Below are 16,377 nucleotides of genomic sequence, written 5' to 3'. Positions count from 1 at the left end.
TTTCCATTCATTTTATGAGCCTTCTAGACTTGAGGTCAGAAGGTAAATCAAATTCTAAGAGGTATAGGCCAGATTATTTATATTCAGCTTTTTCTAGGCCACATTGTTGACCTCCAAACACTCCCAGTCACCCCCTACTCGGAATCAAGTCGTCGTCCCCTAAGGTAGCAAACACGACAACCCATCGGATTTAACATTAATTTCTTTTCTCAAGACACGGGATCTTGGAAATTGTTGTTACATGTAGCAAAAGGAACGCATTAAAAAGATAAAATGCGTTTTACAGGATTATTATAATAATAATAATGACAATATTTGATTTTTTTTAAATTGTCCAGTTTATGGAAAAGTTTTTGTCTACCCCGGACTTGACTTTTTATTAGCAACTCGGCGGGTGTTTCTAGAAAAGCAGAGGACGCTTACCCTACCGGTGCACCTGGTCCATGCTCCCAGTTTTTAGTGGAGTCCGAGTTGCTCATTTACTTTTGTTACTTTGTATGTATGATTTTAGTTACTTTATGTTCTTTGTTGTGTATGTCTGTTTTCCATGTCTGGTCTTTATCCCTTGATTACATTCTTTTGATTACCGCTATAACCTTGGTTTCCTTGATTACTCTTTGATATATTAAATATTGTAAAAAATGTCATTCATGTGTTCATTCGTTCTTTGATGCTTGTATTAAGGAACTTGTATTTATCATATCAACGTGTATATGATTATTTTATTGGATCGTTGCGAAATCAGTAAAAAAAAAAGATCTAAGGGAAATAACCATATCAGTGACCTGTTTACTTGTGGCTTGTAATATTATAAATAATGACCAGAGGAATTTCAAGCACTCCTAGAATAAAACCTTAATTGATTTGTTAAAAATGTACCGACGCTTTTCGATAGTGTCAATAGAAGACACAGGAAGTCGATGGCACAAGCAAAATTAAGTTTTGGAAAATGTATCCATTCGAGGTCACGTATTCGTGTTTTCTTAAATGATAAATGTTGGTTTGTAATTCAATGAATAGTAAAAATGAAATAAATTGCATACGAAACACTTAAATATATAATAGATAATATAATAGATAAAATTTAATCTCTGCTGCCAATAACTTCTATTAATAGGCCACTACGTACTCCACCTTAGCATTTAAGTAGTACTCCAGCTAAGAATCATGCAAAATGTGATTCATGGGTAAAAAGCCTACATATTTTTATTTTTGATATTTTGTTTGGAATGTCATAGTTAACAGAAATTAACATTTGGTTTTTCATATAACCCGTGCTCTTAGGAGATAAAAATTGTATAGAATGCACTGTAGATTTCCAAATTAAGGGAGATAACTCTGTAAATGACTCAAATACAATAGAATCTACTGGATTTTCAATGTTGGTTATCTCCTAAGAGCAGGCAGATTTAAATGAATAACTACATATTTCACAATATAAACCCATAAAACAACTTGATTACAAAAATAAAAATATGTAGCCTTTTTTGGGGTGTATCACAAATTTTAGATTTTGCATGATTCTTACAAAGACAGCTACTTAATAGGCTGACATAATGTAAATAATATATAAAGATAATAATAGCGTATGTATGATATGATATTTGTATGTCAAATACAAATCTGATATGATATGTTTTTACATTTAATAATCATATTAAGTTAAAAAATGTTTTCGAATGTCCCAATGAGAGGTGACGTGTGTACTAAGTATGGTGAAACTACTATGAACTGAAAAACAAATGGCTTTTACGCGAAACTTTCAATTATATGTGTCAGTACAATTTAATCATTCGGTGATTACATTTATACAAATTCCATTAATTCTATCTTAATCAGATTTGTTTTGATCTAATGAGGTTAGTTTAAACAACTAAATTCGTTTCTAATTTGATGTTTCTAATTCGCAATAAGTTGCGTAACAAATTAATTAGAACCAGTGCATTGAGATCGCAGGAATTCACGAAAAATAACATGTACATGGTCTATTCAACTAGTATCATTTTAAAAGCCGACACAACTTGGAAAACGCAGAGTCACAAATGAGTTAAGCTTATTAAGCCTTAAACAATACCTAAAAATGAAAATTATTAGTACTTTTTGTAATACGTATCGAATCATGATTAAAAATTGATTATAAACATAACGTAATACAGATCACTATCCTACACATGATTAAAACACTGATACCTGACTACTGTACTATTATGATCCCGTCTTGTAATCATAGTTGTTTGTGGTAATAGCTCAAATAAATCCCCAATTATGGTAGCAAACCAAGAAATTACTACGGTCCAGGGAAAAGGAATATAAATGAAGCAATTAAGGCCAGAAAATAAGATACACATAGGAACGCGTTACCCGACAGTAAAGCTGCCAATGTGGTCTGGAGTATTTATCCTGATAGGCATTGATTGTCCATTTATAAGGGTGCTCAGACACCTAATTAGTGCAAATTTGCGTTTCATTTGACACAAAATCAGCTTACATTGGTTCCTTCTCTATGCAAATTTAAAATAAGTACTTCGACTTGCTCTTTTCAATTTTTGAAAACTAATGACAAATGCGATAACACAGCAAGATTTATGGATGATTTGTGAATATTTTCCATTTGTTTTATAATTGAAACATACGTCCACAAATTCATTTGTTTCATATGATATATAAAAAGGATCATGCAAGGTGTGAAATCAATCCGTTATTTTAAACAGCGAACATATATAACTAAGATCACAATCAACCAAGATCTGAGTTGAAGCATAGATTCAAAAGTTTAAAAAATATACCAACAGCAATAAAAAATATAATAAAAAACAAACAAACAAACAACAAAAAGAGGAGACAGAAATATCAACGCATCGGAACTTTAAACGAATAAACATTATTGCGCAGAAGCATTCATTGAAAACATGCTTTAAAAACTTTTTTTGTGTGACTTTGGTTCGGTTTTTTTAAAGTATACATTGAGTGATCAAGGGAAACAGGAATCTAGCAGGAATCAAAAGAATGCAATCCAGGGACCAATACCGCACATGAAAAAAAAAACACACACACAACAAAGAAAATGAAATAGTCAAAATAATACACACGAAGCAACAACAGTAAATGAGCATCTCGGCCTCCACTAAATACTGGGGGCAAGGAACAGATGCACTGGTCCGGTAAGCGACCTCTGCTTTTCTAGAAACACCCATCCACAAATTGGCTAAAAAAACCAAGTCCAGGGTAGACCAAAGAGGAAAAAACTATGACACGTTGAACAAACCAGTTTTCATGGAGCATATGGATACACCGAAACGATCCACGAGTTCATGATGACGACCATTATACTTATGATGACTTCAATCTTGTGGCATTATAACCCTGTTCCAGAAACCCAATTGTAAGAAGTCTAGCGATTCAAACAGTCTGCGTAGTTACGACAAGGTCTGGCATAACGTTTGTGTTGTGATATGAAAATTCCATACGCAGGACTTAAAGGGATGCTGCCACAAATATTATATAAAAGAGCAGATTGAATGTTACCACAGAAATAATGAAAGATTGACGAAACAGATTGAAAAGTAATGTATTTCTTTTTGCACAAGTCTTCCTCTTCTGAAGATTTAGGTAGATTGAGAGTGTCTCTTATATTTAATTTTTACATGACAATTTCTTTACAAGAAAGCCAGCTTTTCTTTTCTCTTCAGCATCATTTTGTGTATATACGGATATTGAAAATTTGTTTGTACTATATGAGCAAAACATTAAAAATACTCTTAATTTATGTAGTAAACATGTGATATCAGTCAGTTAAAAGGTGGATTTTATTTTATACGCGCCCAAACAAATAGAAAGATGTATCCGCATAAGAAATATACTCAAATTTCTTAAATTTTAATTTTATTAATTAAAGGAAGTTAAACATTGTTTTCATGTTCTAACAGGGTCAATATTTGAATTCGTCATACTTCGTCCTTTCCACTGCACTATACTTGTCCCTGGATTATTGAGCATTGATATGCATTCATCCCCAATCAATGCAGACAAGTCGAAGATCTGATTGCATCATATCCATGTTGGATATGGAGGGAAATTAGGGATATAATTACATCAAACTTGTGTTCGAATTCCTTAAAGTAATATAATCAAAAGTGCACAAAAAACATTCAATAATTGCTTTGAGGCTGGAGAGGATTAGATTTAATTGGACGGGATTGGGTCTTCAACCACAGATCGAATCAAACTTTGTATTAGTTTTTTTTTTGTCTCTCAAGGTATCAACAAGTTTAATCACTAGATCAAGGATGATCAAAAATGAAACTAGCAGTATCTACTTGCTCAGGGAGATATACCGCACCAAGCTTCGAACAGCGGCTAACGTCCGAAATTTACTCTAGACGCTGCCGCCAGCTCTCTCAGAAAATGCAAGAATCTTGCAAAGTCGAAAAAAAAAGTGAATTGTTTTACGCGACGTGCGATTTGAATGATGTATGAAAACTTCGAAAGGCCTGTCTGCAGCGATTAGTACGGAAGGAAACGAACAGCTGCCGCTTCATGGAGCTTGATATAACACGTTCAATAACTGTGATGTATAAGAAATATATAAACATGAATCCGTTATCAAGATAATAATTCCCTCCTTTTATTCCAAAAACCACTGGAGTCCATTTTCCGTACATACCATTTAATGTTGAATAAGTGAAAAAGTCAATTATTTGAAGTTCTTACACGGAGGTCTATTCAAGTAATTTAAGAGCATTGATGGAATTAAGATACAGTGCAACTTATCTAATACGAACCCCTTTTTAGACTTGAAAATTTGTTCGGTTTAGACAGGTGTTTGGTTTAGACAGGTGTTCTAGTTAGATAGGTGGTCGATTAATACGGGTGATTCGTTTAGACAGGTGTTTGGTTTACCAAATTTAAAATTATACATTTAAAGTGCTGTAAAGGAACTTTACAAAAGTGTTAGTTTAGACAGGTTTTCAGATTATTAATGATTTGGTTTAGACAGGTTTTCAGATTAGTAATGATATGGTATAGACAGGCTTTACCGTACAATGTATAACCTGTAGTTATGAATCTAAATCATCACTGAATGTTTTGAATTTAATCGACAAATTAGTTTTTCTTCCAAAAATCATTCACCTAAGATTTCCACCCTCATTTACGCGATAAACAAAAATTGGCATTTATATTTCATTTCACATTACATTCTTGTTTCACAAGTTTTAAATAATTTTCTGAAAGTTAAATTATTCATCTGGCGTCAGTTTTACAAAAAATCGTAAATGTGAAATTGATCGTGAATTATGACGTCACAATGCTATTTTAGGTTGTGATGTCATTACTTACGATCATTTTACACTTACGACTTTTGGTGAATTCGACGCCAGTTCTTTGTAATAGTTTGAGATTATGTTTGATAGATTAAATACTCCTTACTCGGCGGTCCTTATCTCATAACACAATTAATTGGGTGTATGACTACACAAGAGCAAAATAAAGTACCATGTCTGCCTATTGATCGATCGTTTATCAACACATTCTTGGGAAACAGATTAGTATTAACAGTAAACAAAATGTTTACAATAAAGCTGATTTATATAGCGAAGTGGGTTTTAGTCATTATTTTGGATAGCAGATTAGAAAATTGACTTCGCTTTTTAATAGAGTAAATCCTTATCACACAATGATAATATGAACATTGTCTGAAAGATAATATCTAATACTAAAAAGAATTCATATCAGAAAAAAAAAATAATAAAAAAATGCAAATTGTCATTGCGTAAGACTTGTGCTACTAACGTTTGAACTAAAACATATAGAACTAGCACAGCGAAAAAAGTATATACCCCCAAAAACCATAAATCTCAGGTAAAACAGAAACACAATACAATACTATGGTCGACTTCACAAATAAGAAGAAAATTTAGAGTATTGGGACCCCAAGCACAGCGACAGAACGTTCCCTTTTTTGAAACTTAGAGTAGATCATGAAAGATTAAATGATATGAAATATTAGGCCATATTTGATATGTCGCAGTTTAATGATCTGTCTAGCAATTTGAACAGCTGCGTATTAAAGAAACCAGTTCTTATAATGGGTTAACATATTTCAGTAAAGGTTCTCTACTTGAAACAATTGTATCTTTAAAAAATCAGAATTTTATTGTACTTCAAACCAGTCACTTGTATTTATGAAAAGCACAGTAAACAATTTGCATTGAAAAATATTTTATCAATTATCACAGGTTTCTTTTTTTACCATACCACAAAACTCTTTTGGTGAATACAAAACTGCTATATTAGCCTCAATCTACATTTTATTTAAGTATTACTTCATTTTCTTTCAGTTCGTTAAAGTACTTCTATTTATTGTTTTTAGGTTCATCTATATTTCACATCCACTGAACTCGACATTGAGTAACTTAATGTTTTTTTAATTTACATTTGATTTTTATGTTTATTTGTTTTCATTTAAGAGGTTGCATACTGCAGTAAACTATAAGCTTGAAGCTGAAGCTTGATGCTGGAGAATTTTTATCAATTCTGACTCATGCAAACTTTAACAGTAATAAGAACCGTTTATTGTTTGTAAAATATTTTGGCTAATCCGGGGATTTCCCTCATTTGTGAAAGATTAAATAAAAAAAAACATGTCTAGTTGTTGCATTACAGCATGTAACTTATATACACGTGTCTTCATAAGACATGTATTTATATAAGCTGTGAAACCAAATGATAAGAAAAAATATTAATTTCAACATTTAAAGAACGAAATCAAAGCATAGAACTGGATATAGAAGAAACAAACATCAGTAAAAATAAACGGAGGCTTCAAAACATCATTCAAAACAAATAATTTTAATTGTTTGAATGTTTTAAGCAGAGAACATATATACATCGTATATGTATATAAAGAGAATAGGTATGGTGTATGTCAAAAAGACAAAAATCTACCAAAATGAAAACGTCAGCCCAAGACCACCGATTGGTGTTTAATGAACGACGAGGAAATCCTCATACCACAGGGCAGGCTGCAGCTGGCCCCTAAATCTGTCTGTTCATTGCTCGAGGTAATTGACATGAATAACCCAACAGCTTCTATTGAATTCAGTGTCATTTGCAGAATTATTTCCCCTAATTTTGAATTTTATAGTGCATTCTTTATAATTTTAATTCATAATAACACGGTTTTTCAGAAAGGCCACATAATATTTTCTGTTTACCTAAGCATTTTAAAGAAAATTTCAAAAATAAAAATATGTAGGCTTTGAAACTATATATCACATTTTGCATGATTCTTAAGAGTGCTACTTAAACGCATATCACTGTATGTTCCCCGTGGAAAATGAACAAAATTCCATTCTTTTATATCAGGTTTTTATTACTCTAAAATTTTAGAACCAACGCGAAGCACTTAGTCATTTATATAGTTTTATTTTGTAGAACCGATGGCTTTTTTTCTATTCAGGAATACAGAAACAAAGACAAATGCTAAAAAAAGACTGATTAAAGGGACCAATATTCGAGAAGAAAGCTGAAGAATATAAACCAATTGAAAGACCAAACAGTGAAAACAGACAACAATAATTAACCAAAATAACAAGTACAAAGAAACAAACGTTAATACTTTGAAAATATTTTAATTCGTGGATACCAATTGTCGTTGATCAGGGATGAAACACAAGTTCGTGGATTCTTTAATTCGTGGTTTGAATCTCTTATTCGTTGGGAACCAAATTTCGTGATTTGGTATTCCCATGCAAATCACGAAAATTGGTACCCACGAACAATAATACTTTCACAGTAAGCAACTTGGACTTCACTACAAGCCTGGAGCATGAACCATGTGCCCTGGTAGGATAAGTGTCTTCTGCTTCTCAAAACAAGATCATAAAATATAAAGTCGGGATAGACGAAAAAGGAAAGAAAATTATGACAAGGTGAATAAATTGGTTCTCAAGTTGCAGATGGATAAACCGTAACGATTTTTGAGTTCATGATGACTTTAATCTTATAGCAACATTACTTTATATCAGGTTAAAGCCTTTTTTAGGAGATGTGTGAACAGTTTCGAGTGTAAAACAGTTAAACAATACCGTTGATTTTTTTAATGGCGACTCCGTATCAAATCTTTAAATCTGATTTACGACATTGTCGTTTGCAAATTAAGAACAATACATTAGAGAATTCAAAGGTTTCATAAATTCATAAGGGTATTGTAGACAATAAACTGTATATTAATGCAAACGTTAGTGATTTTAAAGGTGAAATGTCATAATCCAACCTTATAATCATTTCATTTCACATACGGGAAACTAAAAACATAACAAATGCCCTGTAAATCCGTCAAGGAGTTTACAAGTTTAAGCCTGGTAGAATGATGGCATTTAAGCTTTCTTTAATGCATGGTAGAATGGTTGTGTTTTAGGATGAATATAATTTAAGGATTTTAAGCGTTTAAAGTTCGTACTGAGAAAAATATTCTCGATTTACGAACTTATAGGGACGTCTTTAAAATATTATTTCAATAGCCTGAAGTCAACTTCATCTTATTTCGATTACATTCTTTTTTATGCTTCAGTTTTTTTTTTTTTTTTTGGTTGATCAACTGCTTTAAAGTGTATGGGATGAAAAAGCAATACCGGAAGTGGAAATACTAGCAAAAAACTTGGAACAGACAAAACGACAACTAACAACAAATACTTAGTTAAACACAAAATATTAACAAAAAATGTAGATAAAAATATAGATAAAAAACACATTAAAAAAATAACAACAACAACAACAACAAAACAAAAATAAAAAAAAATTAATTAATTAACATACAAAAGAAAAAGGAAAACAAACAAACATAATCGATGAATTATGAGCAGCAAGTTCTTGTTTCCAAAAGTACATAACTTAAGGTATCGAAAAGCTGTCATTGGCCTTTCATATTTGTTATTTTAAGCTATAAATCAGTATATATATGGAACCGATTTTTCGTCGTGTTATTGATGATATTTGTATATAGCAGTTACATATAGAAATTATTTAGCTGTTACATGGGAGTCTATGTAAAAGTGTAATAAAAGGAACCAAGATTCTTGCAGAAATCAAAAGAAAGCAATCCAGGGACAAAGGCCAAACATGGAAAACAGACATACAGAACAAAGAACATTAAGTAACTTAAATAATACATACAAAGTAACAAAAGCAAATGAGCAACTCGGAAATCAGACAATAAAAGAAATGTAAATCAGATGACACAAAAATTAACGTCAACTTTTGGTCAATTTGGTGGGCGTGTTTGTTATAAGAAAGCGTACAATATATGGAAATGTACGAACAATCGGAAGACAATTCAAATAATAAGTAAAAAAAAGACAGTTTGCAGTCTTGTAGAATGAGACATCAAAATTAGAAGTTATTTGATAAAATTGAAATTTTAGTCTATATGATAATTAATAAAAACTTGAATGACTTTTACGTCTTCCCATTTGTATCAATCTTTAGCTCCTATAACAGAAAAATTACCATGACTTCAAATCAAAATTTATTGTCCTATTTATAAGAAATTAGTTTTGATAGGAGTATTCGTCTATGATTGGTACCGACTTACTCTTTTTATTCAAAATATTTGAACAGAACAATCTTTTTCCCTTTCTGACATGATTTATTGCATCGGAAATTGGACTTTCCTTTTTACTTTTGAGAAGGAGAATTAAGATCAAATAGCCTTTCATTGAACTCAACAATTGATGTCTCAAAATGTCATTTTCATAACCATGCATTAGGAAATACAAATTATTGACACAGATATGTCGATTGCGTGTTTGTCATTTTTTGTCAAGGGTTTAAAGTTTTTCAACTGCAGTAATTGTACTTATACTCAATTAACTATTTAGAAAATTGTAAAAAATCATTTTTTCAGCCTCTACAAATTTCTTCAGATAGGAATCACCTGCCAACAAACTGCCAGCTCGTGTCTTCATTACGAAAACAAACAGCGTTGTTTGATAATCAAAAATGCAGTAGTTGTTCTCAGATTTTAAGTCAGTTTGTGGCTTCTGGAAAGCAATTCAATTTGTACAAGGAGACGAACAATAGATATTTCACAGTGTCTCGTGTTAAAACAAGTTAATGTGGTATGGCTGTAAACTCTTCAATGATTCTTTCGTTATTTTTATTTTATTCATTTATGGTGCTTTGTCTTTAAACGAAGTGGATACACTTGCAAAGCCCAAACACCTCTCTACTTTTCATTTGCCAGTATTCATGAAAATTATTCTAGAAAAATGTCAGCATAAAGGTTAATGACAAAACACTTGAACTGTTAAATTCTAGGCAATAGTCAAGAAATTCCATTTTACAAATAGCAATATCAGGGTTAAAAAAGCCGGAACGTTGAAAACCACCGCAATGGTCCTGACTTGGTAAGGTATATATTATAATTATGTCTTTTTATATCTTCTCTATTGCCGTAGAATAAATGTTTTGCAACCTATTTCCTGCTTTCAATTTTTGTCATAATTGTTGTTGTGATAATGGTATGAGATCACAACACAATAACGCCTAAGGCTTTTTCAACGACTATTTTGCAATTTCGTGATAAATTTTGTTTTATAAATTTTTAAGATTTTCCGTCATAAATTATTCGCATAATGAAAAAAAATGTAATAAAATTACGTTGTATCAAGCATATGACTTCCTGGACGACTTATTACATTTATAATAGTGTGAGATGAACAAGTGTGATTATTAGATTGTTCCATGATAACCGATTTGTTCACTCATTTGTTTCTTTCCTATTACCCCGGATGTGTCATTTTATGAACAGCTCTAATTATTCCTAAATAATATATAGATATTTCGTTAAAAAGCAGAGGACGCTTACTCTGTTTGTGCACTTGGTTCATCCCCACATTTTAGGGGAGTACGGGCTGCTCATTTACTTTTGTTTTGTTTTGTTATTTTGTATGTGTTTTTTTTTGGCTGGTTTTATGCTCTTTGTTGTGCTTATTTTAACTGTCTAATCGTTATTCTTGGTAGTTTTCTTTTATTACCGTTCGATTCCCCTGATTTACCTGTTACCATAAATTATCTTGCAAAGTATATGCCTTAGGAGACTAATTACAAACAAACAGATATTCAGATTAATTTTCTGAAGATGGATAGGTTTAGATTGAATTGACTAATGTTTCCACTCTTATCAACCCCAGAGATTCGTATGTATGGAATACAAAATTAAACTCACCAATAATCATTTTTTCAAGTAATTTACCAATTAAATAATTTATACCAAAATATTTGCTATTTTCTTTATTTGGTCCTGAGTTTATATTTGATTTTTGTCTTTTATTTGTATAAGTAGGAACCAAATGTTAGCATTGTTAGTCATAACAATAAAGTGTTGCTTATTTTGTACACTAAGTATGTTTTACATTTAGCAACTTTCAAGTTTTCTTTTTTCATTTCAATAAGCCCCTTGCAATTTAAAAAATAAAATAAAATCTTTCCTTGCTCATCGTCCACGACTGCAAAATGTGATTCATGGTTTATTTTTATTTTTGATGTTTTGCATAGAATGTTATAGCACACAGAAATTAAGATGTGACTTCATATAACCCATGCTCTTAGCAGAAAAAAATTATAAAGAATGTACTATATAATTCAAAATTAAGGAAGATAACTCTGCAAACGACTCGAAAATATAATAGAAAACATTGGTTTTTCAATGTGGACACTTCATCATATCGACCCACAAAACAATTTAATAACCAAATTAAAAATGTATGTAGCCTTTTTGGGGTGTAGCACATATATTACAGATTTTGCATGATTCTTCTACATGTACTTATTGAAAGCCCTAATAAATAATAAAATAGTTTAACCAAAGGAAGTTAACTGACCCGCTGTCCTTTATGTTACTTGTGTATCGCGCTAGAATTCTATCAAATAGGCTTCTGCAACAGGGTTATGTTACTACAAGATTGAAGTCATCACTACAAAAGTTTTATGGTCGTCATCATGAACTCGTGGATCATTACGGTGTATCCATCTGCGCCATGAAAACTGATTTGTTCTACGTATCATAGTTTTCCTTTCCTCTTTCGACTACCACGGACTTGACATTTTATGAGCGATTCGGCGCGTGTTTCCGGAAAAGCAGAGAACGCTTACCTTACCGGTGCACCTGGTCCATGCTCCCAGTTTTTATTGGAGTGTGAATTGCTCATTTGCTTTTGTTACTTTGTATGTATGATTTTAGTTACTTTATGTTCTTTGTTGTGTATGTCTGTTTTCCATGTCTGGTCTTTGTCCCTGGATTACATTCATTTGATAAACTGAAATACGACCGGTAAAATTTTCCAAAAACCAATATTTTCTAATTAAGCCTAACTATTACATCTTGTTATTTCCCTTTAGAGAAATCTTCTAGAAAAAATTTACAATTTCTCTAGCGGCTCAGTGAATATTTCCATTCGATTTCATCGTAGAAGTAAGAAAATCTGACTAATAAGGCATGTACATTACTGGTTGCACTAAGAGTGCTAACGCTTGTTATACTAAATTAGCTATAATACGTCTATATAAATTTGTTTGTGCCAGAACAGATCTGCACTGAAAACCGATGACAGACGAACAACAAAAACCCATCCTTACAAGGCTAGAATTTAGTCTGTTTGAGCAGCAAAGCAGGAAACTATTTTAGACCTGGAAAGAAAAACACCATCTTTCTTCTAGATCTGCCAATTTATACAGAATAAGCTGATGTTATCTCTTTAAAACCATGTTATAATAACTTATTATAAGAATGCATCTTCAGTTACGTCAATATAGTAATAAATCATCCCAGAGCTCTTACCAGAAAACAAGGAATAATCATTAAAGTAAGGATAAGTACTTTCTTTTTATATAAAAAATGTTAAAATCTTGAGATATAGATATGTTTCACCATCCAACGTTCAGTTTACATCCCCTCATCTCCACGTTATATTTCTGAGAAAAAAACATGCGATATTTTTCGAAAAAAATACTATAAATATAAACATTGTTAAGTGCATAACTTTTAAGATTACACCTCTTATAGTCACTACGGAAGCACGAGGTTTGGTTAGCAATAAAACTTGGTATAACTCATATTTTCAACTTGAAATACCATCACAAATTTCAATTTGCTGGTTGGTGTAAACTCAATCTTGTCATTCCTTGTACTATTTATCTTTTCAAAATAAGAGTTCCGCTATTTTGTTATTGCCTTTTTTCTTACTAAGCGATTAAAAACCAACAGTGCACTGCTTTATGTGTAGCAGACATTAACAATAATAAGATGATACAATCAATTTATTTGAGAAAATACATGTAGTCATATGTATATGTTGGTAAGAAATATGGCCATTTATTATATCAGAAAAATGCAATATCATTTTAGTTGAATGACGGATGTTATTTTTTCTGATGATGAGTTCGGAGATGGGTTTCTACTTCTGTGGTTTTTAATAACTAAGACATTCCTTTCTGTATTATTTGTAGACATACACTCCATGCTAAAGGTTGCCTGAGGTTTTCTGTACCGCTCGGAATCTGCAAATAAAAATCCTTACTACTTTATCACTGCTTATTTTTTAAACTTAGCCATCAGTTAAATATGATAAAAATGTTGCTAGACTAGTTTTACCGGGATATAGTCACTTGCAATATGAAAAGAATGCGGCTGGAGAGCAGGACATTATTTACATTCCGTAGCACCTGATGTCAGCCCCGCTTTTTGTGGGAGTTCATGTTAATAGTGTTTAAGTTTTTTGCGTCATTTTGTTCTTTTCGCCACATTGTGTATGTAGATCGTTTTTGTTTCCTTTATTCACATTCAGGTAATGTTTTTTTTTTGTTTTGACGTTTTTGAATTATCGCACTGCTAACGCTTTGGTATTTGTTTGCCGGTATTCTCCTTATTAAATCTCATAATCCGTAAGAATGAGCTTATCCTTTGTTGTAATGACATTTCCTTCTACTTTCAGGCCTGAAACCATAAATGCTTTCTGCATTGTTTATTTCCAATGTGTATATTACATAACAAGAAACTCTACATAGAGTTTATAGTACTATTACTCAGGTTAATGTAAAAAAATAGTTCTCCTTATTTTAAAAAAATGATTCGGTTCTGAAGATTTTTTTAAAAATCTTGTCCATTAAGACATAATATGGCATTTTATTACATTATACTTCTTGGTAGAAAACAATATTATTGATCAATGGTCGTTTGGATTCTAGATATGTTTCTTTTATTTTGATTCTTCATCTTCATCATCGGTCTTGTAATCGTTCAATCGAACATTTCATAATTTTTTCTTTCCTGATTTATCCAACCGGTGCACCTAGTCCATGCTCCTAGTTTTTAGTGGTGTCCCAGTCGCTCATTTGCTTTTGTTACGTTGTATGTATGATTTTATGTACACTATTGTGTTCTTTGTTGTGTATGTCTGTTTTCCATGTCTGGTCTTTGTCCCTGGATTACATTCTTTTGATTACCGCTATAATGTTGGTTCCCTTGATTACTCTTAAATATGACTCTTCATTTTGTTGTATTATGGCATTTTGTATAATCTGCAATTAGGTCGTCTTTTAAAGATTGTAATCTTAGCCATGTCAATAGAGTGTGTATTTGAAAGACTTTAACGATTATTTTTCCATACAAAGAAAATAAAACCAAACAAACGGCAAAAAAACAAATAACCAAAAAAAAAAAATGCAAACAAACAAACAAACAAACAAAAGACAAAGAAACAAGTAAACAAGTAAACCTGAAAGGTTCTAGTATCAGTTTTACATCAATCCATGTTAACAAGTTGCTGATTAACAAATAAATAATTTGAATATAGCGTGATAATTGTATATTACTTTAGCTTGAACCTTTCATTTGTAAAACTTAAAATTACTACCCGTTTACATCATCTCGTGTGGTGATGTCTTTGATAAAGTAAGTCTTATCAGTTGATAAGGCTAGATAGATGAGAAAGTCATAGCCGTTACAATACCAGTTAATTTGTCTCGACAGAGATTAAAACGTGTAATATTTTACGAATAACTGTCTTCATAGTCCTGTACTATCATGATAAGAGAAATTCCTTTTAGCAAACCTAAGACAGTTATTATCTCAGTCTATTTCATGGCGTTAGTCTCGTGCTATCAATTATTTTTGGTGCTCGCACGTTGATTTTTTTAATTTGGTAAATGACTTTTATTTGTCTGTATGCAATGCAAGTCTGTCAAGAGGAAAGCTCATTATTTCTTCTACTAGTACAAAAATGTCAACAAGAAAGCTATTGCAACTAGTTTATGATATTCCGGTTCTATATTCAAGATATACTTGTACACATATATGTCATTTAAGGGACATGTTGGTTTATATCGGCCCTGGAAAGAAACCCAGTCAAATCAGTTTTGATGCTGCATAACATTTTTAATGAAATAACTGTTTACTTTGCCAATAAAACTTTTGTTTACCCCGGACATGACTTTTTATGAGCAACTCGGCGCGTGTTTCTAGAAAAGCAGAGGACGCTTACCCTACCGGTGCACCTAATCCAAGCTCCCAATTTTAAGTGGAGTCCGAATTGTTCATTTGCTTTTGTTACTTTGTATGTATGATTTTTGTTACTTTGTGTTCTTTGTTGTGTATTTCTGTTTTCCATGTCTGGTGTTTGCCCCTGGATTACATTCTTTTGATTACCGCTATAACCTTGGTTCCCTTGATTACACTTGCAGGGCATCATATCACGTATGACATGGATTGTTATGTGCAAAATAAAACAAAATGGTGTAAATTCAAAAAGGGTGGAACATATTTGATGTTATTATATTTTTTCTTCGCAGGATATTTTGACAACATCCTACAACATAAATATTTTGACCTTAAAAGCCTTTTATATCAAGACATCATTTTAGAAAAAAAAATTATTTTCGAAGCATGTGGTCCATATGTTTAGAAAAAAACCGCTTGCAAACATCCAAATGACGTAAGAAATTAATGGGAAATCTTGGTAGGTACAATACTCTGCAATGTCATTTTGACAAGGCCATGTAGTTATTGTAACAGTTCGTAAATCTTTTTTGTCACAGCTAAGTTCTCTTCATTAAATACTAATTTGCCAGTTCATATTTTATGTGGGTGATCTAACATTTGCAGAAAATATACAACAGGGACGAACTAGCGTTGGTCGGTGCATATAAATGTCAGATTGATACAGATGGTGTAATAATAGAAACAAATGAAAATACATACATCGTAATACTGATACGATTCAAATCCTTAACAGCATAAAAATAAGATATCAGATTTTCAAATTGGTGGAAAACGCAACTTAAATATTTTCAACGTCTTTATTTATAATAATTATTTGAAAA

General features: G+C 31.7%; 1 protein-coding gene across 2 annotated transcripts in view; it reads right to left on the bottom strand.

Annotated features, from left to right (window-relative positions):
- Nucleotides 1-13,312: 13,312 nt before the first annotated feature.
- Nucleotides 13,313-16,377, bottom strand: part of LOC148617929 (thyrotropin-releasing hormone receptor-like) — a 47,391-nt gene continuing 44,326 nt past the window's right edge. Inside the window, exon 3 of one of the 2 annotated variants that reach the window (XM_088585611.1) lies at nucleotides 13,313-13,557. In XM_088585611.1, the coding sequence (XP_088441737.1) occupies nucleotides 13,397-13,557 (161 nt within the window). In that variant the 3' untranslated portion in view covers nucleotides 13,313-13,396. The remainder of the gene's footprint in view (nucleotides 13,558-16,377) is intronic. The other variant, XM_088585612.1, reaches the window with a different exon arrangement.

Source organism: Perna viridis, chromosome 5 (genome assembly GCF_037379345.1).
Source record: "Perna viridis isolate PV_CMFRI_1.1 ecotype Kerala chromosome 5, ASM3737934v1, whole genome shotgun sequence".
Classification (NCBI taxonomy): Eukaryota; Metazoa; Mollusca; class Bivalvia; order Mytilida; family Mytilidae; genus Perna; species Perna viridis.
This window is presented reverse-complemented; position numbering and strand designations above follow the sequence as displayed.